At 47.9% G+C, this 24,481-nt stretch overlaps 1 protein-coding gene across 3 annotated transcripts in view; it reads left to right on the top strand.

Moving 5' to 3' along the window:
- DNAJC10 (DnaJ heat shock protein family (Hsp40) member C10) overlaps positions 1 to 24,481 on the top strand; it is a 136,458-nt gene that overhangs the window by 22,932 nt on the left and 89,045 nt on the right. For all 3 annotated transcript variants that reach the window (XM_063933323.1, XM_063933321.1, XM_063933322.1), the window contains one exon: positions 14,424 to 14,589. In XM_063933323.1, coding sequence (XP_063789393.1) covers positions 14,424 to 14,589 — 166 coding nt within the window. The remainder of the gene's footprint in view (positions 1 to 14,423; positions 14,590 to 24,481) is intronic.

The raw sequence follows: 24,481 nt of genomic DNA, 5'->3' as shown, positions 1-24,481 counted from the left end.
TGGCATCTAGAATTAATGCAATGTCCATTTCTGCCAGGAGAGTATTATGGACTCTGCAGTGGACAGGTGATGCTGATTCTAAAAAACACATGGAGGTTTTGCCTTCTAAGGGTGAGGAATTGTTTGGGGACGGTCTCTCAGACCTCGTATCCACAGCAACAGCTGGGAAGTCGACTTTTTTACCTCAGGTTCCCTCACAGCCTAAGAAAGCACCGTATTATCAAGAGTGCTCATCTTCTCGAGGGCCGCAGGTTCGGCATACAGGACTGGGTCCTGGTGACCACGGATGCAAGCCTCCGAGGATGGGGGGCAGTCACTCAGGGAAGAAACTTCCAAGGACAGTGGTCAAGTCTGGAGACTTCACTACACATAAATATACTGGAACTAAGGGCCATTTACAACGCCCTGAGTCAAGCAGAGCCCCTGCTTCAAAACCAACCAGTACTGATTCAGTCAGACAACATCACGGCGGTCGCCCATGTAAACCGCCAGGGCGGCACAAGAAGCAGGATGGCAATGGCAGAAGCCACAAGGATTCTTCGATGGGCGGAGAATCACGTGCTAGCACTGTCAGCAGTGTTCATTCCGGGAGTGGACAACTGGGAAGCAGACTTCCTCAGCAGGCACGACCTCCACCCGGGAGAGTGGAGACTTCATCCAGAAGTCTTTACACAGATTGTAAATCGTTGGGAACTGCCACAGGTGGACATGATGGCGTCCCGCCTCAACAAAAAGCTAAAAAAATATTGCGCCAGGTCAAGGGACCCTCAGGCGATAGCTGTGGACGCACTAGTGACACCGTGGGTGTACCAGTCGGTTTATGTGTTCCCTCCTCTTCCTCTCATACCTAAGGTACTGAGGATAGTAAGAAAGAGTGGAGTAAGAACTATACTCATCGTTCCGGATTGGCCAAGAAGGACTTGGTACCCAGAACTACAAGAAATGATCTGAGGACCCATGGCCTCTGCCTCTCAGACAGGACCGGTTACAGCAGGGGCCCTGTCTGTTCCAAGACTTACCGCTGCTGCGTTTGACGGCATGGCGGTTGAACGCCGGATCCTAACGGAAAAGGGCATTCCAGATGAAGTGATTCCTATGCTGATAAAAGCTAGGAAGGATGTGACAGCAAAGCATTATCACCGCATATGTCGCAAATATGTTGCTTGGTGTGAGGCCAGGAAGGCCCCAACAGAGGAATTCCAGCTGGGTCGATTTCTGCAATTCCTACAGTCAGGGGTGACTATGGGCCTAAAATTGGGGTCCATAAAGGTCCAGATTTCGGCCCTATCTGTTTTCTTTCAAAAAGAACTGGCTTCACTGCCTGAAGTTCAGACGTTTGTTAAGGGAGTGCTGCATATTCAGCTCCCTTTTGTGCCTCCAGTGGCACCTTGGGATCTTAACGTTGTGTTGGATTTCCTGAAATCACACTGGTTTGAGCCACTTAAGACCGTGGAGCTAAAGTATCTCACGTGGAAGGTGGTCATGCTGTTGGCCTTGGCTTCAGCTAGGCGTGTGTCAGAATTGGCGGCTTTGTCATGTAAAAGCCCATATCTGATCTTCCATATGGACAGGGCAGAATTGAGGACTCGTCCCCAATTCCTCCCAAAGGTGGTATCAGCGTTTCATTTGAACCAACCTATCGTGGTGCCTGCGGCTACTCGGGACTTGGAGGACTGTAGTCAGGGCTTTGAAAATCTATGTAGCCAGGACGGCTGGAGTCCGGAAAACTGACTCGCTGTTTATCCTGCATGCTGGGTGCTCCTGCTTCAAAGCAAACTATTGTGCTGGATCTGTAACACGATTCAGCAAGCTCGTTCTGCGGCAGGTTTGCCGCATCCAAAATCAGTAAAAGCCCACTCCACAAGGAAGGTGGGTTCTTCTTGGGCGGCTGCCCGAGGGGTCTCGGCATTGCAGCTTTGCCGAGCAGCTACTTGGTCGGGTTCAAACACGTTTGCTAAATTCTACAAGTTTGATACCCTGGCTGAGGAGGACCTTGTGTTTACCCATTCGGTGCTGCAGAGTCATCCGCACTCTCCCACCCATTTGGAGGCTTTGGTATAATCCCCATGGTCCTTACGGAGTTCCCAGCATCCACTAGGACGTCAGAGAAAATAAGAATTTACTCACCGGTAATTCTATTTCTCGTAGTCCGTAGTGGATGCTGGGCGCCCGTCCCAAGTGCGGACTCTCTGCAATACGTGTATATAGTTATTGCTAAATAAGGGTTATTGTTATGAGCCATCCGTTGAGTGAGGCTCAGTTGTTGTTCATACTGTTAACTGGGTAAGGTTATCACAAGTTGTACGGTGTGATTGGTGTGGCTGGTATGAGTCTTACCCTGGATTCCAAAATCCTTTCCTTGTAATGTCAGCTCTTCCGGGCACAGTTTCCTTAACTGAGGTCTGGAGGAGGGGCATAGAGGGAGGAGCCAGTGCACAACAGATAGTACCTAATCTTTCTTTTAGAGTGCCCAGTCTCCTGCGGAGCCCGTCTATTCCCCATGGTCCTTACGGAGTTCTCAGCATCCACTACGTCATTCAGCGTTCACCAATATTGTGCGGACATGGGCCTAATTCAGACCTGATCGGCGCAGCAAATTTTTTCTCTAATTAGCAAAATCATGTGCAAGGTGGGGGGGGGGGGGGGGGGGGGGTTGTTGGGGGTCACCGACTATCTGAACGCAGGACAGCAAAGTTAGCAGCCATGTGCAGTGCAGGGGGGGGGGGCAGATGTAACATGTGCAGAGGGTCATATTGTTTCTGTGCAGGGTAATTACTGGCTGCTTTATTTTTATACTGCAATTTACATTTTAGTTTGAACACACTTCACCCAAATCTAATCTCTCAGCACATGTTACATATGCTTCACCATGGCTGCTAACTTTGCTGTCCTGCGTTCAGATAGTCGGTTCCTCCAGGGGGAGTGTGAATACACTGTGCAAGTGTGCGATCCTATGTGTATGCCGAGCTGCTAAAATCCACTTTGCGCAGCCCAGGACTTACTCCTCCAGTGCGATCACATCAGGCTGATCGGGGCCGGAGCTGACGTCGGACACACTCCCTGAAAATTCTTGGACACACCTGCGTTTTTCTGGACATGCCCAATAAACGGTCCGTTACCACCCAATTACGGCCTGTTCCTGTCAATCTCCTTGCGAACGCCTGTGCAATCTGATTTTTCGCACCACCCCGTCGCAGACCAGCGATGCCCTTTGTTGCTGTCTGACGTGCTTGCGTATTGCAGTGCATGCACAGTTAGTACCTGATAGCCCGCTGTGCGAAAACGCACAGCTGTGATCCGTTCTGAATCACCCCCATGGTTTTGTCCATTAGAGAAAAAGTTTGCTGCTGCGATCAGGTCTGAATTAGGCCCAATGTCGGTCTGGACTGCATGTTTGGAAATACCGGCGGTGACGTCACTGAACGTTCTTGTTGAACGATGAAGTTCAGTGTGAGTTTTTTTGCACCGCTGTGATCAGGTCAAAACTGCGCATGTGTATGCACTGCAATGCGCAGGCGCGTCACACGGGTACAAAGCGGTTCGTTGCTCTGCGATGGGTTTGTGCGAAGAATCCATTTGCATGGGCATTCGCAAGGTGATTGACAGGAAGAGGGCGTTTGTGGGTGTCAACTGACCGTTTTCTGGGAGTGTTTGGAAAAATGCAGGTGTGTCCAAGCGTTTGCAGTGCGGGTGTCTGACGTCAATTCCTGGCCCGGACAGGCTGAAGTGATCGCAGCGACTGAGTAAGTCCTGGGCTGCTCAGAAACTGCACAAACTCTTTTGGTACCACTCTGCTGTACATGCAATCGCACACTTGCACAGCTAAAATACACTCCCCGGTGGGCGGCGACTATGCAAACGCAGGACTGCAAAAAAAAGCCTAGCGAGTGATCAGGTCTGAATTAGGCCCTATATCGTTGAACGCTATATTGTTCAACAATATAGTCGTTCACTGCCGAAATTTAAACACCGGGTAGTGTGCACCCGCTTTAGTCTCTTTGCACATGTTACATCTGCCCCACCTGCAGTGGAGCATGGTTTTACCAATGTGCAAAGTTACTCCTTTTTTTTATTTTTTATTTATTTGCTTTGATACCAACTAACTATTAACACTTGATTGGGATTTATTATTTACCATCTCAGGAGCGTGGTCTTAGGATCACCTGACTGCTACACTGGGACATTGGGCCTTATTCAGGTTTGTTAGCAAACCAATAAATCAGCAATTGACCAAAACCGTACTGCACTGCAGGGGAGGCAGATGTAACATGTGCAGAGAGAGTAAGGGTGCCTACACACCAGCGCGATGCAGTTCAGACCAAGATCACTAGCTGATCATAGTCCAATCCCCCCGCCAGCTCCCTGCTTTCTGATGCGCTGCCGATGCACACAGGAAGCAGACAGTGGGTCCCCCGATACCGATCCGATGCACGGTGACATGTATTCACCGTGCATAGGATTGGGTGATCTTAACTGCAGCGGTTAAGATCTCCGACCCGACGTGCGAGCGGTGGGTAAGTGCATTGGATTGGAATCGTTAGCAGAAAAGGTACATTTCTGCAATGATTCCCATCCAATCGTTCGCACGACGCCTCAAAATCGGGGCCATCAGGACAAAATCGTTCTGGTGTGTACCCATACTTAGATTTGGGTGGGGTGTGTTCAAACTGAAATCTAAATTGAAGTGTACAAATGAAGCAGTCAGTATTAATCATGCACGGAAACAATATAACCCACCCAAATATAAATCTCTGCACATGTTACATCTGCCCTCCTGTAGTGCAACATGGTTTTTCCGAGTTGCTTACTTCTTTGGTTTGCTAACAAACCTGAATAACCCCAATTGTGTGGTCCTAGGATCACCGTATTACCATTATTTTATTGGGACACTGCCATTTAAGAACAACAATTGTTTTTCGGACATATTGGGGTCGATTTCAATTCACAGCAAATTAAATTGCGTTGGTAAGGAGCTCCCAGAGCTATTTAATTCAGAGCAATGCTAAGCTGGAGAATGCCCGTACTCGCAGACTAAACAAGGTATTTAGTCGCAAGAACAGGCATTCTCCGACTAAAGTGCCTCTCCGTGATGCTGTTTGCACTGCACTAAGGGCCTAATTCAGATCTGATCGCAGCAGCAAAATTGTTAGCTAATGGGCAAAACCATGTGCACTGCAGTTGGGGCAGATATAACGTGTAGAGAAAGTAAGATTTGGGTGGCTTATATTGGTTCTGTGAAGGGTAAACACTGGCTGCTTTATTTTTACACTGCATCCCACACAAATCTAACTCTCTGCACATGTTATATCTGACCCACCTGCAGTGCACATGGTTTTACCCATTAGCTAACAAAATTGCTGCTGCGATCAGATCTGAATTAGGCCCTAGGTCACAAAACAGCATCGTGGACCTAGTTTTGTCGGATTTCTGCTCGCACTAGCAGAGAAATCCTCTAGTCGGGGATAACATCACGATGAATTGAATAGCTCCGGGAGCTCCTTCCTGGTGCTATTCAGTTTGCTCTGAATTGAATCGACCCCATTATTTGTTTCTTCCAGAGTCATTAGATGCAAGTAAGGTGCTGCATATACCGAACACTGTTATTGTTGCAACCGTTTAGAGTATATGTGGGATACGATTTTATTTATTACCACAAAAGTAATGGGGTTACGTACAGGATCCTGACATACAGAAAGCCGACGGTCAAAATACTGACAGCGGCATCCCGATTGTCATAATCCAGACACATTTTGGTGAGTACTGTAACCCTAACCCACCCGCCCTGTGCCTAACTCTTCCCTCCCGCAGCCTAACCCTAACCTTCCCCCTCCCACAGCCTAAACTTAACCCCCCCCCCCCCCCCCCCCCCTTGCAGCATATCCCTAATAATTACCGGCGGAACTTGGTTTCTGACACTGATTCATACCAGAACACTACACTTTTCTATTGTGCATTATTGATGTTGTATCTTTATTTTTATCATTAATTATATACAAATCGCTGTTCACGTGATTACTACAGCTTTGGCAATTTCATATGACATTTATTAGAAATAGAAAGAGACACGATCCATAATTTGTAAGACTCTGATCAGCATCCACCCGTTTCCGCATCAGGCTGAGCGCAGCATATTTCCCCACTGTCTTTTTCACCTGACTTCGCATTGTAGCCCTTTGTATACATATTCAGACTCAGTCGCACACAGATGTACAAGTGGCGCACATCAAATTAATCAGCACAGCCCTGTGAAACATTTTTTTCACATCGGGTTCCGACTATGACGCAAATTTGTGCAAAAGAGACCTGAAACAATACACTCAGCGCAAGGACTGTTTGGTGTAACTGTAGCAATAGTGTATGAGGACACATCTGTATGGGAAGTATATTAAGAAAGTATTTGGGTAATGGTTATCTTATCTGCATAAGAAATATGTTACTAGTTCTGCAATCTAAAGTGGTATTAAAGATGCAGGGACCAGGACGTTAAAGTAGAGGGGTTTCTATTTGGACCCCTCTGCAACTTTTGCTAAGCTTACTCACGTCTTACTGTGCATTTAGTCATGTCTTCATCAGGGTTTTCTTTTCTTTTTTCTTTTTTTCTTTTCTTTTCTCTAACGTCCTAGTGGATGCTGGGGACTCCGAAAGGACCATGGGGGATAGCGGCTCCGCAGGAGACTGGGCACAAAAGTAAAAAGCTTTAGGACTACCTGGTGTGCACTGGCTCCTTCCCCTATGACCCTCCTCCAAGCCTCAGTTAAGATTTTGTGCCCGAACGAGAAGGGTGCAATCTAGGTGGCTCTCCTGAGCTGCTTAGAGTAAAAGTTTAAATAGGTTTTTTTATTTTCAGTGAGACCTGCTGGCAACAGGCTCACTGCATCGAGGGACTAAGGGGAGAAGAAGCGAACTCACCTGCGTGCAGAGTGGATTGGGCTTCTTAGGCTACTGGACATTAGCTCCAGAGGGACGATCACAGGCCCAGCCATGGATGGGTCCCGGAGCCGCGCCGCCGTCCCCCTTACAGAGCCAGAAGACTGAAGAGGTCCGGAAAATCGGCGGCAGAAGACGTCCTGTCTTCACTAAGGTAGCGCACAGCACCGCAGCTGTGCGCCATTGCTCTCAGCACACTTCACACTCCGGTCACTGAGGGTGCAGGGCGCTGGGGGAGGGGCGCCCTGAGACGCAATAAAAACACCTTTTTGGCAAAAAAATACATCACATATAGCTCCTGGGCTATATGGATGTATTTAACCCCTGCCAATTTTTACATAAAAAAGCGGGAGAAAGGCCGCCGAAAAAGGGGCGGAGCCTATCTCCTCAGCACACTGGCGCCATTTTTTCCTCACAGCTCCGTTGGAGGAAGGCTCCCTGACTCTCCCCTGCAGTCCTGCACTACAGAAACAGGGTAAAACAAGAGAGGGGGGGCACTAAATTGGCATATAAATATATACAGCAGCTATATTAGGGAAAAACACTTATATAAGGTTATCCCTGTATGTATATATATAGCGCTCTGGTGTGTGCTGGCAAACTCTCCCTCTGTCTCCCCAAAGGGCTAGTGGGGTCCTGTCCTCTATCAGAGCATTCCCTGTGTGTGTGCTGTGTGTCGGTACGTTGTGTCGACATGTATGAGGAGGAAAATGGTGTGGAGGCGGAGCAATTGCCTGTGTTAGTGATGTCACCCCCTAGGGAGTCGACACCTGACTGGATGGTCTTATGGAAAGAATTACGTGATAGTGTCAGCACTTTACAAAAGACTGTTGACGACATGAGACAGCCGGCAAATCAGTTAATACCTGTACAGGCGTTTCAAACACCGTCAGGGGCTCTAAAGCGCCCGTTACCTCAGGTCGATACAGACACAGACACGGACACTGACTCCAGTGTCGACGGTGAGGAAACAAACGTATTTTCCAGTAGGGCTACACGTTACATGATCACGGCAATGGAGGAGGTTTTGAACATTTCTGATACTACAAGTACCACAAAAAAGGGTATTATGTGGGGTGTGAAAAAACTACCCGTAGTTTTTCCCGAATCAGATGAATTAAATGAGGTGTGTGATGAAGCGTGGGTTTCCCCCGATAAAAAACTGCTAATTTCTAAAAAGTTATTGGCATTATACCCTTTCCCGCCAGAGGTTAGGGCGCGTTGGGAAACACCCCCTAGCGTAGATAAGGCGCTCACACGCTTATCAAAACAAGTGGCGTTACCGTCCCCTGATACGGCCGCCCTCAAGGAACCAGCTGATAGAAAGCTGGAAAATATCCTTAAAAGTATATACACACATACTGGTATTATACTGCGACCAGCAATCGCCTCAGCCTGGATGTGCAGTGCTGGGGTGGCTTGGTCGGATTCCCTGACTGAAAATATTGATACCCTGGACAGGGACAATATATTATTGACTATAGAGCATTTAAAGGATGCATTTCTATATATGCGAGATGCACAGAGGGATATTTGCACTCTGGCATCAAGAGTAAGTGCGATGTCCATTTCTGCCAGAAGAGGATTATGGACGCGACAGTGGTCAGGGGATGCGGATTCCAAACGGCATATGGAAGTATTGCCGTATAAAGGGGAGGAGTTATTTGGGGTCGGTCTATCGGACCTGGTGGCCACGGCAACGGCTGGAAAATCCACCTTTTTACCCCAAGTCACCTCGCTGCAGAAAAAGATACCGTCTTTTCAGGCTCAGTCCTTTCGTCCCCATAAGGGCAAGCGGGCAAAAGGCCACTCATATCTGCCCCGGGGCAGAGGAAGGGGAAAAAGACTGCAGCAGACAGCCTCTTCCCACGAACAGAAGCCCTCCCCCGCTTCTGCCAAGTCCTCAGCATGACGCTGGGGCCTTACAAGCGGACTCAGGCACGGTGGGGGCCCGTCTCAAGAATTTCAGCGCGCAGTGGGCTCACTCGCAAGTGGACCCCTGGATCCTGCAGGTAGTATCTCAGGGGTACAAATTGGAATTCGAGACGTCTCCCCCTCGCCGGTTCCTGAAGTCTGCTTTACCAACGTCTCCCCCCGACAGGGAGGCGGTATTGGAAGCCATTCACAAGCTGTATTCCCAGCAGGTGATAATCAAGGTACCCCTCCTACAACAGGGAAAGGGGTATTATTCCACGCTGTTTGTGGTACCGAAGCCGGACGGCTCGGTGAGACCCATTTTAAATCTGAAATCCTTGAACACTTACATAAAAAGGTTCAAGTTCAAGATGGAGTCACTCAGAGCAGTGATAGCGAACCTGGAAGAAGGGGACTATATGGTGTCTCTGGACATCAAGGATGCTTACCTCCATGTCCCAATTTGCCCTTCTCACCAAGGGTACCTCAGGTTTGTGGTACAGAACTGTCACTATCAGTTTCAGACGCTGCCGTTTGGATTGTCCACGGCACCCCGGGTCTTTACCAAGGTAATGGCCGAAATGATGATTCTTCTTCGAAGAAAAGGCGTCTTAATTATCCCTTACTTGGACGATCTCCTGATAAGGGCAAGGTCCAGAGAACAGTTAGAGGTCGGAGTAGCACTATCTCAAGTAGTACTACGACAGCACGGATGGATTCTAAATATTCCAAAATCGCAGCTGATTCCGACGACACGTCTGCTGTTCCTAGGGATGATTCTGGACACAGTACAGAAAAAGGTGTTTCTCCCGGAGGAGAAGGCCAAGGAGTTATCCGACCTAGTCAGGAACCTCCTAAGACCAGGCCAAGTGTCAGTACATCAATGCACAAGGGTCCTGGGAAAGATGGTGGCTTCTTACAAAGCGATTCCATTCTGCAGATTCCACGCAAGAACTTTTCAGTGGGATCTGCTGGACAAATGGTCCGGATCGCATCTTCAAATGCATCAGCGGACAACCCTGTCTCCAAGGACAAGGGTGTCTCTCCTGTGGTGGTTACAGAGTGCTCATCTCCTAGAGGGCCGCATATTCGGCATTCAGGATTGGGTCCTGGTGACCACGGATGCCAGCCTGAGAGGCTGGGGAGCAGTCACACAGGGAAGAAATTTCCAGGGCTTGTGGTCAAGCATGGAAACGTCACTTCACATAAATATCCTGGAACTAAGGGCCATTTACAATGCCCTAAGTCAGGCAAGACCTCTGCTTCAGGGTCAGCCGGTGTTGATCCAGTCGGACAACATCACGGCAGTCGCCCGCGTAAACAGACAGGGCGGCACAAGAAGCATGAGGGCAATGATGGAAGTGGCAAGGATTCTTCGCTGAGCGGAGAATCATGTGATAGCACTGTCAGCAGTGTTCATTCCGGGAGTGGACAACTGGGAAGCAGACTTCCTCAGCAGACACGATCTTCACCCGGGGGAGTGGGGACTTCACCCAGAAGTCTTCCACATGATTGTGAACCGTTGGGAAAAACCAAAGGTGGACATGATGGCGTCCCGCCTCAACAAAAAACTGGACAGATATTGCGCCAGGTCAAGGGACCCTCAGGCAATAGCTGTGGACGCTCTGGTAACACCGTGGGTGTACCAGTCAGTGTATGTGTTCCCTCCTCTTCCTCTCATACCAAAAGTACTGAGAATCATAAGAAGGAGAGGAGTAAAGACTATACTCGTGGCTCCGGATTGGCCAAGAAGGACTTGGTACCCGGAAATTCAAGAGATGCTCACGGAAGACCCGTGGCCTCTACCTCTAAGAAAGGACCTGCTCCAGCAGGGACCATGTCTGTTCCAAGACTTACCGCGGCTGCGTTTGACGGCATGGCGGTTGAACGCCGGATCCTGAAGGAAAAAGGCATTCCGGATGAAGTCATCCCTACCCTGATCAAAGCCAGGAAGGATGTAACCGTACAACATTATCACCGTATTTGGCGTAAATATGTTGCGTGGTGCGAGGCCAGGAAGGCCCCTACAGAGGAATTTCAACTGGGTCGTTTCCTGCATTTCCTGCAAACAGGACTGTCTATGGGCCTCAAATTGGGGTCCATTAAGGTTCAAATTTCGGCCCTGTCAATATTCTTCCAAAAAGAATTGGCTTCTGTTCCTGAAGTTCAGACGTTTGTCAAGGGAGTACTGCATATACAGCCTCCTTTTGTGCCTCCAGTGGCACCTTGGGATCTCAATGTAGTTTTGGGATTCCTAAAATCACATTGGTTTGAACCACTCACCACTGTGGACTTAAAATATCTCACATGGAAAGTGGTAATGCTGTTAGCCCTGGCTTCAGCCAGGCGTGTCTCAGAATTGGCGGCTTTATCCTATAAAAGCCCTTACCTAATTTTTCATACGGAGAGGGCAGAATTGATGACTCGTCCTCAATTTCTCCCTAAGGTGTTTTCAGCTTTTCACTTAAACGAGCCTATTGTGGTGCCTGCGGCTACTAGGGACTTGGAGGATTCCAAGTTGCTAGACGTAGTCAGGGCCCTGAAAATATATGTTTCCAGGACGGCTGGAGTCAGAAAATCTGATTCGCTGTTTATCCTGTATGCACCCAACAAGCTGGGTGCTCCTGCTTCTAAGCAGACGATTGCTCGTTGGATTTGTAGTACAATTCAGCTTGCACATTCTGTGGCAGGCCTGCCACAGCCAAAATCTGTAAAAGCCCATTCCACACGGAAAGTGGGCTCATCTTGGGCGGCTGCCCGAGGGGTCTCGGCTTTACAACTTTGCCGAGCAGCTACTTGGTCAGGGGCAAACACGTTTGCTAAATTCTACAAATTTGATACCCTGGCTGAGGAGGACCTGGAGTTCTCTCATTCGGTGCTGCAGAGTCATCCGCACTCTCCCGCCCGTTTGGGAGCTTTGGTATAATCCCCATGGTCCTTTCTGAGTCCCCAGCATCCACTAGGACGTTAGAGAAAATAAGAATTTACTTACCGATAATTCTATTTCTCATAGTCCGTAGTGGATGCTGGGCGCCCATCCCAAGTGCGGATTGTCTGCATTACTTGTACATAGTTATTGTTACAAATATCGGGTTATTGTTGTTGTGAGCCATCTTTTCAGAGGCTCCTTCTGTTATCATGCTGTTAACTGGGTTCAGATCACAAGTTGTACGGTGTGATAGGTGTGGCTGGTATGAGTCTTACCCGGGATTCAAAATCCTTCCTTATTGTGTACGCTCGTCCGGGCACAGTATCCTAACTGAGGCTTGGAGGAGGGTCATAGGGGGAGGAGCCAGTGCACACCAGGTAGTCCTAAAGCTTTTTACTTTTGTGCCCAGTCTCCTGCGGAGCCGCTATCCCCCATGGTCCTTTCGGAGTCCCCAGCATCCACTACGGACTATGAGAAATAGAATTATCGGTAAATAAATTATTATTATTTTTTTTTTTCCCTGACATACAACACCAAGCTGGTCCCCTGGTTTTAATTGTATGCCAAGGTTCTGCAAATCAACATCTCTGACTAATGATATTAATACATGCTGAAAATAATTTATTTAGTGAAAAATACATGTTGGTACGCAATTAGTAAAAGTTGAAGGCTGGGTTGTATTTAGTAAAGGTTTATGTTTAGTTCTAAATGTAGAAAATCCCCTTAAGTGATTTGATTGTACCGAAAAAAAGATAATTTTAAACTGTTCGAATGCAAAGGCTTGTATAAAAAAAAAATGCAATTTGCAGATGGTCCTGTAGGTGATCGACTACCCATGTCTGAATCTTTCAAAATGGTCCCCATATCCCAGCATGCCGTTTTTCCAGTCATTGCGCTGTTTGCAGTGGTGTGCCTGGATGATCTGTGCAACCATTACTGCATAGTGGGCAGCCGGATTCTCAGTGCCAGCATGAGGACACCAATATATTTACTCGTGGCGCAAGTCCTGACTTCTTGCACTTCTGGTATTCCAGTGCACCTACTCTCTCAATCAGACTGCAGGGAACTCTGATGACTCGTTGGTCTGCAATTAAAATAAAGCACACATACAGTACATGGATTAAACACTTCAATCAGCCCCAGATATTTGAGGAGGGTGATATTTAGTGCTTTAGCAGGTGGCAGCTGGCTGGGAGGGAGCTGCTCACAGTGGGCCTGATTATGAGTCGCAAATTAAGTTCAATTGAGGCTGGATCTAGTGAGGTTGTTTTTTGTGTGTGCAAACTGCATGTGTCTTATAGGGAACATGCATATCTTTGTGTAGCTACCGGCGATTCTGGGTGTAACGCACCTCCATGGGGACCTAGGCATATGTGCAGGAGAGAACTGTCTCTGGGCATGTAGTCGGTGGCGCCGGGAGAGGGTACAAATGACTTGGGCCCAGGTCTGATGGAGGGGCCCAGGTTCCCCCCTTACCTGGGAGCAGCAGCTGCAGCTTCTCTTCTGGGCTGCAGTGTGGCCAGGGAAGTGCTTAAAATAAAAATAAAAAAATCTTTTTTTTTTTCTAAGGCTGCATGGCCATGCATCCTGGGATTAGGCCATGCCCCCTGAAAAGTACCTGGGCCCAGCCAGGCTCTCTACTGCCCTGGCAGGGAGGCGTGCCATGCTCCTGTGAGTGGGTGCTTCTCATGATCTAGACATGCCCCCAAAGGGGTGTGGCCATGCCCCAAGCATGCTGTGGTCACACTCCCTTCATGGGGGCGGGGGGGCACGGGTGCTCAGAAAGTTTTACTGGGGCACAGGATTTCTCTTGGCAGCCCTACATGTAGCCAGAGGTACACCATATTCTGAGGGGTACGTATGCTGATGAGATGGGGTCTATTCATGAAGCAGTCAAAAGTGTGGAGGAGTGAGCCATGGGAGAAGTTGCCCATGGCACCCAATCAGCATTGAAGTAACATTTGCAATTTGAATAGTATACAATTGTACGGAGCAGCTGATTGGTTGCCCTGGGTAACTTCTCCACAGGCTCACTTCTCCACTCTTTTCACTGCTTCATGAATAGACCCCTATTTCTGTTATATCTCTTGCACTCAGCATGTGGTAGGTGTGAATTAGAATCATGGCGGCTCAGTGTCAGATTGACAGGGGTGGGGGGGATGGTTGAGAGCTTGTCCCTAAGTAAGAGAAGGTGTGTGAGTTATGGGGTGCATCGCCCTGATCCCGCCCCACCCCACATTCCCCATTGTGACGACTGCTCTCACATGTGCACGTAGCACATTCCCCCACATCAGGGCGTGTGTACACCTGCACTAACATGCAGCCACATCTGACCCTGCCGGCAACGCAGGGTCCGGTATTCTGGGGCAGATGTATTAACCTGGAGAAGGCATAAGGAAGTGATAAACCAGTGATATGTGCAAGGTGATAAACGCACCAGCCAATCGGCTCCTAACTGTTAATTTACATATTGGAGCTGATTGGCTGGTGTGTTTATCACCTTGCACATATCACTGGTTTATCACTTCCTTATGCCTTCTCCAGGTTAATACATCTGCCCTATGTGTTGTGGGTACCTGGGAATAGGTTTGGTTTATAGTTATCATCGGCCCATTTTATACTTAGATATATATGTATATTTTTATCCTTTCAGAATGATCCTGAAGCACATGACAAATTTTTAAAAATAAACCGAGCGTACGAAGTCTTAAAAGACGAAGATCTTCGAAAGAAGTATGATAAATATGGGGAGAAGGGCCTCGAAGACCAGCAGCAAGGAGGCCAGTATGAGAGCTGGAGCTATTATCGCTATGACTTTGGTAGGTACATGCCCATTTCTTTCTCCCCTCTGTAGATGTGTATGTGTGTATGTGTGTATGTATGTATGTATGTATGTATGTATGTATGTATATATATATATATATATATATATATATATATATATATATATATATGTGTATATATATATATATATATATACACATTATATTCCCATGTACTATGATAGATCTTTGACCTTCCACTTACCACTGACTCTCAAGCTTCCGTTTTGGGTTAGAGGAAACATACTGAATTGTTGATAAGGCGCCTATATTACTCTCTGGGGAGGGATTTAATTCATTGTGATGTTCTACTGGGTAACGTCATACACATTCATCCAATATGGTATCCCCGCCTTCACAAGATTTATTGGGAACCTCTATAGAGGTGCAAATCAAAACCTGCGAGGTAGGTGGATGTGAGTCGCCGTTCTTGAATGGCAGTTCTTGTCCATTATATTGAGGGATCTATTCATGAAGGAGAGGAGAAGTGAGCCAGTGGAGAAGTTGCCAGTGGCAGCCAATCAGTGTTGCGGTAACACTTATAAAATGCATTCTATAAAATTATACATAGCAGCTGATTGGTTGCCATGGGCAATTTCTGCACTGGGTCACTTCTCCTCTCTTTCACTGCTTCATGAATAGACCCCACCACTCTGCCATTGCAGAGAGTGCTGACCGTTAGTAGAAGGCTGTATGCCTGATAGCCGGAAGGTACACATGTGTGCATGGCTGCAAATGGCCATTTGTGCATACCCGGTGGGATTTATATCCTGCGTACGACATAGTGGTGTCGCTTTGAGGACCCTGTGGAGGTCTGTGCTACAATAGTATTACCTGTGGGTTTCCCGGAACCATGCACAAGTATGAGTTCTGTAGAGAGTTGGGAAGGTAGGGAGCAGCTTCTCTACGTATTATACATTTCTCTATCGTCCTAGTGGATGCTGGGGTTCCTGAAAGGACCATGGGGAATAGCGGCTCCGCAGGAGACAGGGCACAAAAAGTAAAGCTTTCCGATCAGGTGGTGTGCACTGGCTCCTCCCCCTATGACCCTCCTCCAAGCCTCAGTTAGATTTTTGTGCCCGGCCGAGAAGGGTGCAATCTAGGTGGCTCTCCTAAAGAGCTGCTTAGAGAAAGTTTAGCTTAGGTTTTTTATTTTACAGTGAGTCCTGCTGGCAACAGGATCACTGCAACGAGGGACTTAGGGGAGAAGAAGTGAACTCACCTGCGTGCAGGATGGATTGGCTTCTTGGCTACTGGACATCAGCTCCAGAGGGACGATCACAGGTACAGCCTGGATGGTCACCGGAGCCTCGCCGCCGGCCCCCTTGCAGATGCTGAAACATGAAGAGGTCCAGAATCGGCGGCAGAAGACTCCTCAGTCTTCTAAAGGTAGCGCACAGCACTGCAGCTGTGCGCCATTTTCCTCTCAGCACACTTCACACGGCAGTCACTGAGGGTGCAGGGCGCTGGGAGGGGAGCGCCCTGGGAGGCAAATGAAAACCTATTTGGCTAAAAAATACCTCGCATATAGCCTCCGGGGGCTATATGGAGATATTTAACCCCTGCCAGAATACACTAAAGAGCGGGAGACGAGCCCGCCGAAAAAGGGGCGGGGCCTATCTCCTCAGCACACAGCGCCATTTTCCTTACACAGCTCCGCTGGTCAGGACGGCTCCCAGGTCTCTCCCCTGCACTGCACTACAGAAACAGGGTAAAACAAGAGAGGGGGGGCAAAATAGTGGCAAAAATTATATTATAAAAGCAGCTATACAGGGAGCACTTATTATAAGGCTATCCCTGTCATATATAGCGCTTTTGGTGTGTGCTGGCAAACTCTCCCTCTGTCTCCCCAAAGGGCTAGTGGGGTCCTGTCTTCGTTAAGAGCATTCCCTGTGTGTCTGCTGTGTGTCGGTACGTGTGTGTCGACATGTATGAGGACGATATTGGTGTGGAGGCGGAGCAATTGCCAAATATGGTGATGTCACCTCCTAGGGGGTCGACACCAGAATGGATGCCTTTATTTATGGAATTACGGGATAGTGTCAACACGCTAAAGCAGTCGTTTGACGACATGAGACGGCCGGACAATCAGTTAGTGCCTGTCCAGGCGCCTCAAACACCGTCAGGGGCTGTAAAACGCCCTTTGCCTCAGTCGGTCGACGCAGACCCAGACACAGGCACTGATTCCAGTGGCGACGGTGACGAATCAACCGTATTTTCCAGTAGGGCCACACGTTATATGATTTTGGCAATGAAGGAGGCGTTACATTTAGCTGATACTACAGGTACCACTAAACAGGGTATTATGTGGGGTGTGAAAAAACTACCTATAGTTTTTCCTGAATCAGAAGAACTAAATGATGTATGTGATGAAGCGTGGGTTGCCCCCGATAAAAAGATGCTAATTTCAAAGAAGTTATTGGCTTTATACCCTTTCCCGCCAGAGGTTAGGGCGCGCTGGGAAACACCTCCTAGGGTGGACAAGGCGCTCACACGCTTATCTAAACAAGTGGCGTTACCCTCTCCTGAGACGGCCGCACTTAAAGATCCATCAGATAGGAGGATGGAAAATATCCAAAAAAGTATATACACACATACAGGTGTTATACTACGACCAGCTATAGCGACAGCCTGGATGTGCAGTGCTGGAGTAGCTTGGTCAGAGTCCCTGATTGAAAATATTGATACCCTGGATAGGGACAATGTTTTACTGTCTTTAGAGCAAATAAAGGATGCATTTCTTTATATGCGTGATGCACAGAGGGATATCTGCACACTGGCATCACGGGTAAGTGCTATGTCCATTTCGGCCAGAAGAAGTTTATGGACGCGACAGTGGTCAGGCGATGCGGACTCAAAACGGCATATGGAAGTTTTGCCGTATAAAGGGGAGGAGTTATTTGGAGTCGGTCTATCAGATTTGGTGGCCACGGCTACAGCCGGGAAATCCACCTTTTTACCTCAAGCTACTCCCCAACAGAAAAAGACACCGACTTTTCAACCGCAGCCCTTTCGTTCCTTTAAAAACAAGAGAGCAAAGGGATATTCATATCTGCCACGAGGCAGAGGAAGGGGGAAGAGACACCAACAGGCAGCTCCTTCCCAGGAACAGAAGCCCTCCCCCGCTTCTACAAAAGCCTCAGCATGACGCTGGGGCTTCTCAAGCGGACTCGGGGGCGGTGGGCGGTCGTCTCAAGAATTTCAGCGCGCAGTGGGCTCACTCGCAGGTAGATCCCTGGATCCTGCAGATAATATCTCAGGGGTACAGGTTGGAACTAGAGACAGATCCGCCTCGCCGTTTCCTGAAGTCTGCTTTACCAACGTCCCCCTCCGAAAGGGAGACGGTTTTGGAAGCCATTCACAAGCTGTACTCTCAGCAGGTGATAGTCAAGGTACCTCTTCTACAACAGGGAAAGGGGTATTATTCCACTCTATTTGTGGTACCGAAGCCGGACGGCTCGGTAAGACCTATTCTAAATCTGAAGTCCTTGAACCTGTACATAAAGAAGTTCAAGTTCAAAATGGAGTCACTCAGAGCAGTGATAGCGAACCTGGAAGAAGGGGACTTTATGGTGTCCTTGGACATCAAGGATGCGTACCTCCACGTTCCAATTTACCCCTCACACCAGGGGTACCTCAGGTTCGTTGTACAAAACTGTCACTATCCGTTTCAGACGCTGCCGTTCGGATTGTCCACGGCACCTCGGGTCTTTACAAAGGTAATGGCCGAGATGATGATTCTTCTTCGAAGAAAAGGCGTATTAATTATCCCATACTTGGACGATCTCCTAATAAGGGCAAGGTCCAGAGAACAGCTAGAGATGGGATTAGCACTGTCTCAAGAAGTGCTAAAACAGCACGGCTGGATTCTGAATATTCCAAAATCCCAGTTAATGCCGACAACTCGTCTGCTGTTCCTAGGGATGATTCTGGACACGGTTCAGAAAAAGGTTTTTCTCCCGGAGGAAAAAGCCAAGGAGTTATCCGAGCTTGTCAGGAACCTCCTAAAACCAGGAAAGGTGTCTGTACATCAATGCACAAGAGTCCTGGGAAAAATGGTGGCTTCTTACGAAGCAATTCCATTCGGCAGATTCCATGCACGAATTTTTCAGAGGGATCTGTTGGACAAATGGTCAGGGTCGCATCTTCAGATGCACCAGCGGATAACCCTGTCTCCAAGGACAAGGGTATCTCTTCTGTGGTGGTTGCAGAGTGCTCATCTATTGGAGGGCCGCAGATTCGGCATACAGAATTGGATCCTGGTGACCACGGACGCCAGCCTGAGAGGCTGGGGAGCAGTCACACAAGGAAGAAACTTCCAGGGAGTGTGGACGAGCCTGGAAACGTCTCTTCACATAAACATTCTGGAACTAAGAGCAATCTACAATGCTCTAAGCCAGGCAGAACCTCTGCTTCAAGGAAAACCGGTGTTGATCCAGTCGGACAACATCACGGCAGTCGCCCATGTAAACAGACAGGGCGGCACAAGAAGCAGGAGTGCAATGGCAGAAGCTGCAAGGATTCTTCGCTGGGCAGAGAATCATGTGATAGCACTGTCAGCAGTGTTCATCCCGGGAGTGGACAACTGGGAAGCAGACTTCCTCAGCAGACACGACCTTCACCCGGGAGAGTGGGGACTTCATCCAGAAGTCTTCCACATGCTGGTAACCCGTTGGGAAAGACCAATGGTGGACATGATGGCGTCTCGCCTCAACAAAAAACTGGACAGGTATTGCGCCAGGTCAAGAGATCCGCAGGCAATAGCTGTGGACGCGCTGGTAACGCCTTGGGTGTACTAGTCGGTGTATGTGTTTCCTCCTCTGCCTCTCATACCAAAAGTATTGAGAATTATACGGCAAAGAGGCGTAAGAACGATACTAGTGGTTCCGGATTGGCCAAGAAGGACTTGGTACCCGGAACTTCAAGAGATGATCACGGAAGATCCGTGGCCTCTACCTCTAAGGAGGGACTTGCTTCAGCAGGGTCCCTGTCTGTTTCAAGACTTACCGCGGCTGCGTTTGACGGCATGGCGGTTGAACGCCGGATCCTAAAGGAAAAAGGCATGCCGGAAGAAGTCATTCCTACTTTGATTAAAGCAAGGAAGGAAGTAACCGTGCAACACTATCACCGCATTTGGCGAAGATATGTTGCGTGGTGCGAGGATCGGAGTGCTCCGACGGAGGAATTTCAACTGGGTCGATTCCTACATTTCCTGCAATCAGGATTGTCTATGGGTCTCAAATTGGGATCTATTAAGGTTCAAATTTCGGCCCTGTCGATTTTCTTTCAAAAAGAATTGGCTTCAGTTCCTGAAGTCCAGACTTTTGTTAAGGGAGTGCTGCATATACAGCCTCCTGTGGTGCCTCCAGTGGCACCGTGGGATCTCAATGTGGTTTTGGAATTTCTAAAATCTCATTGGTTTGAACCACTAAAAAAGGTGGATTTAAAATATCTCACATGGAAAGTGACCATGTTACTAGCCCTGGCTTCGGCCAGGAGAGTGTCAGAACTGGCAGCTTTATCTTACAAAAGCCCATATCTGATTTTCCATTCGGACAGGGCAGAACTGCGGACTCGTCCGCATTTTCTCCCTAAGGTGGTGTCAGCATTTCATCTGAACCAGCCTATTGTAGTGCCTGCGGCTACAAGTGACTTGGAGGACTCCAAGTTACTGGACGTTGTCAGAGCATTAAAAATATATATTGCAAGGACAGCTGGAGTCAGAAAATCTGACTCGTTGTTTATATTGTATGCACCCAACAAGATGGGTGCTCCTGCGTCTAAGCAGACGATTGCTCGTTGGATCTGTAGCACAATCCAACTTGCACATTCTGTGGCAGGCCTGCCACAGCCTAAATCTGTTAAGGCCCACTCCACAAGGAAGGTGGGCTCATCTTGGGCGGCTGCCCGAGGGGTCTCGGCATTACAACTTTGCCGAGCAGCTACGTGGTCAGGGGAGAACACGTTTGTAAAATTTTACAAATTTGATACTCTGGCTAAGGAGGACCTGGAGTTCTCTCATTCGGTGCTGCAGAGTCATCCGCACTCTCCCGCCCGTTTGGGAGCTTTGGTATAATCCCCATGGTCCTTTCAGGAACCCCAGCATCCACTAGGACGATAGAGAAAATAAGAATTTACTTACCGATAATTCTATTTCTCGGAGTCCGTAGTGGATGCTGGGCGCCCATCCCAAGTGCGGATTATCTGCAATAATTGTACATAGTTATTGTTAACTAATTCGGGTTATTGTTTAGGAAGCCATCTTTCAGAGGCTCCTCTGTTATCATACTGTTAACTGGGTTTTGATCACAAGTTGTACGGTGTGATTGGTGTGGCTGGTATGAGTCTTACCCGGGATTCAAAATTCCTCCCTTATTGTGTACGCTCGTCCGGGCACAGTACCTAACTGAGGCTTGGAGGAGGGTCATAGGGGGAGGAGCCAGTGCACACCCCCTGATCGGAAAGCTTTACTTTTTGTGCCCTGTCTCCTGCGGAGCCGCTATTCCCCATGGTCCTTTCAGGAACCCCAGCATCCACTACGGACTCCGAGAAATAGAATTATCGGTAAGTAAATTCTTATTTTTGTTATTAGCCATACTACATACACCTGCTCTGTGTGGCAGAATACAGTATATTATTAATGCTTCATGAAACATTGAAATGATCAAACAGTCTAAACAGATCTGTGCCTTTGTTCCCCGTATGGGGATTTTGGTTAAAGCAGCACCATACTGACTTTCTTTTAACACATAATTATTATTTTTTTTATATGGAAATAAATGACATATGAAAAGAAAATCCAAATATATGTTTTATATTGCAGCTTGGCTGGTCATGCCCCAAATTTCAACTGATTTTAGCTAGTAGTGGAGTGGAACCAGTGTCAGCCCATATTTCCCATGTTTGCTGAGTGGTCATGCTCCTTTACACACCAGGATGTGGCTGTACAATATTTATGAGTTCAGCTTGTTTTTCTACAGTTCATTGAGCAGCCCATGTTCATGTTTCAGTATCTTTGCAGATGGTACATTGGGCCTAATTCAGACCTGATCGTAGCAGCAGGTTTGTTCTCTAACGGGCAAAACCATGTGCACTGCAGGGGAGGCAGATATAACATGTGCAGAGAGAGTTAGATTTGGGTGTGGTGTGTTTAAACTGAAATCTAAATCGCAGTGTAAAAATAAAGCAGCCAGTATTTACCCTGCACAGAAACAAAATAACCCACCCAAATCTAACTCTCTCTGCACATGTTATATCTGCCTCCCCCCTGCAGTGCACATGGTTTTGTCCATTAGAGAACAAATGTGTTGCTGCAATCAGGTCTGAATTGGGCCCATTGTCATTGTTTTTAAGTGTAATAACAGTGTGCTTCTCCTTAAAGGGCATTATCAGCTGCACCAAAATTGCGGAGTGGTGCAGGTACTGTATGTGCAGTGGGATACGTTCCCATCCCAAAAATATTTTGTGTTGCAAGATGAGATCTTTAAATGAACGCTCAGAGATTGCACGTTTTAGGGAGCGTTCCCTGTTTAGTGCATGGCTGCAGAGTCTATTTCCTGTCTGTAACTACTATACTTATTGTATGTCATTATTACATAGTCATATTGCCACACTATTTATGTTTTTTACCTTTTAATACATTTTAATGTAACAATCAGTTTATACTTGGCAACTTTTATAGATCGTCCTCTGGGAGGTCTAAGGAGGGTCAGGCCACGGTAGAGGGGGCAAGGAGATCACGTTACAAATTGTTGCATTGTGCCATGGGAGGTGGGGCCCACGATAGTGCAGGTCATACTGAATAGCATCATCAAGCCCCCCCTGTCACGCCCACTTCACAGGACAAGAGGAGCTGGATTTGGGAGAGATTCCCTCTTATCTTCCCCAAATTTGTGAGTCTCCCTAAAATTCTGGGAGAGTCTTAACTGATTTGTATACTGTAGGCTCATTTTACATTTGGTAATTCCTAGAACATGACTGAAGTTTTAGTTGAATAGAAAACCATTGCAACTGTGGGGGTAATTCAGAGGTGATCCCTGCAACTGCAGCGATCGCACTCTGAAGGCTTTTGTAGAGTGCGCACGCGTAACCAGTGAGATGCGATCGCCTCTGCCTGATTGACGGGCAGAGGCGGCTGCGGGGCGTGAGGGGACGTGCCAGCAGGTGTATCCAGACCGTTGCTGGGACGGGCCGCAGCGGCTGCGTGATTCGGAATAGAATAGCTGCACTGATCGGATGCACATGGTGATTCTGTGCATTCTGCGCATGAGCTGAATTTACATATTTTTGCGTATGTCCGTTCTATTCTGAGTCGGATACATCTTGGTCGGATCTTTCTTTTCATGAAATAGGGCGTTTCGTGGTGGGAGTGTTATGTTCATGTATGAAAAGCGCCCTTCGAGCCATGAGTTTGGGGAAGGGAAGCCTGTATCTGCTGGCTCTCCTGCACCTAACCTGGCACTGGCGTAAGTACCAAAACTAATGAAGACGATTGCGACAGCCGGTGTAAATCCAACGTAGTCACAGGTTTCCACTTGCACACATACATGAATGGATGCTTGATTAGCATATTGTAGTAAATCAGGCGAATGCAGCTGCCCACAACCTACACCACTTTGCTTGCGACCCAGAATCAGACCCTAAACGTGGGCTATCTGGGACGTTTCTGGCACAGGCTGTCTGAACTAGTTCTGCCCCAGAACTAACTGAATCTGGAAACTAATAGGGATATTACTTCCCTTAAATGTGGTGCGAATCCTGATGTGGGGACGGCAGAATTCCTGGACATGTCTCCACTAAGCGGTGGTTAAACAACTTGTACCCAGAGCCGTCTTAACAGCATTGTAGGCACTGGGCAAAGCAATACACTGGGGCCCCTTACAAGCTCGTTCACGGCAACGTATATAAAAAAACAACATAATACAGTATGCCCCTCCTGTGGTCATGCAACACTGCTCCACATGCTTCCATACAGTGACTGGCTGTTAGCACTCTTATTGGTGGATAGCTCCAGCCATCCACCAATCAGCTTGCTGGCAGTCATTCACTGTTTGGCTGCAGGCTGGGAGGCAGGTAGAAAATGCTATCTACTGAGAAATAAAAATCAGTAGTCACATTCCTTAAATAAAGTGTCCGCTTTTTCCCACAATGACAAAACAATTCTCCAAACAGGAGTGGAACTACCATTGGTGCAGGAGGTGCATTGTACCAGGGCCCTTGGGGACTAAGGCGCCCAGAGCAGCAGTGAATTTTTTTAATACCAAGAACAATGAAAACCAACTGGATTCAAAATTCCACATAAAATCCCCAATGTGCAGCACTCAAACAGGTGTAATTGTAACAATTACCAACCCGGTTTTGCCTCGTAAATGATTGCCGCTTTAAAAATACGTCCGACTTACCTTCGCCTCCGGCAAACTCAGACCGTATTACATATACCACCTCGGTCTGTAGTTACTAAACTGCCGCAATATCTCCACAGCATCTGAACTGTCTGTCCTGCACTTGCTGATTCATGTTTGTTATATGCCACCATTACTGCTGGTACGTATGTGGGCACTTTCCAAAGTCAGTGTCCCGCACCCAGACCCTGACCCTTATTCCTACTGTTTCTCGTCTGTGGAATTAGTTTTACCTTGCACTGACCTCATCATGTCTGTTATCACTATTATACTGTTTTATCTATTGTTATAATTTCCAGCTATTCTGGTCTTCTTGTTTGTATAGCATACCCTGTGAGGCCACGCCCCATGCATGCAAATATCCCTGCCACCGCTAACCTTCCCCCCTCGCCTACCATAATTCACCCCCTGTCATTTTCTTCTAGATCCGCCACTGTAGACAGACCATGCTGCACTGCAAATGGTGGTGCAAATGTATTTATTTATAC

Source organism: Pseudophryne corroboree, chromosome 7 (genome assembly GCF_028390025.1).
Source record: "Pseudophryne corroboree isolate aPseCor3 chromosome 7, aPseCor3.hap2, whole genome shotgun sequence".
NCBI lineage: Eukaryota > Metazoa > Chordata > Amphibia > Anura > Myobatrachidae > Pseudophryne > Pseudophryne corroboree.
This window is presented reverse-complemented; position numbering and strand designations above follow the sequence as displayed.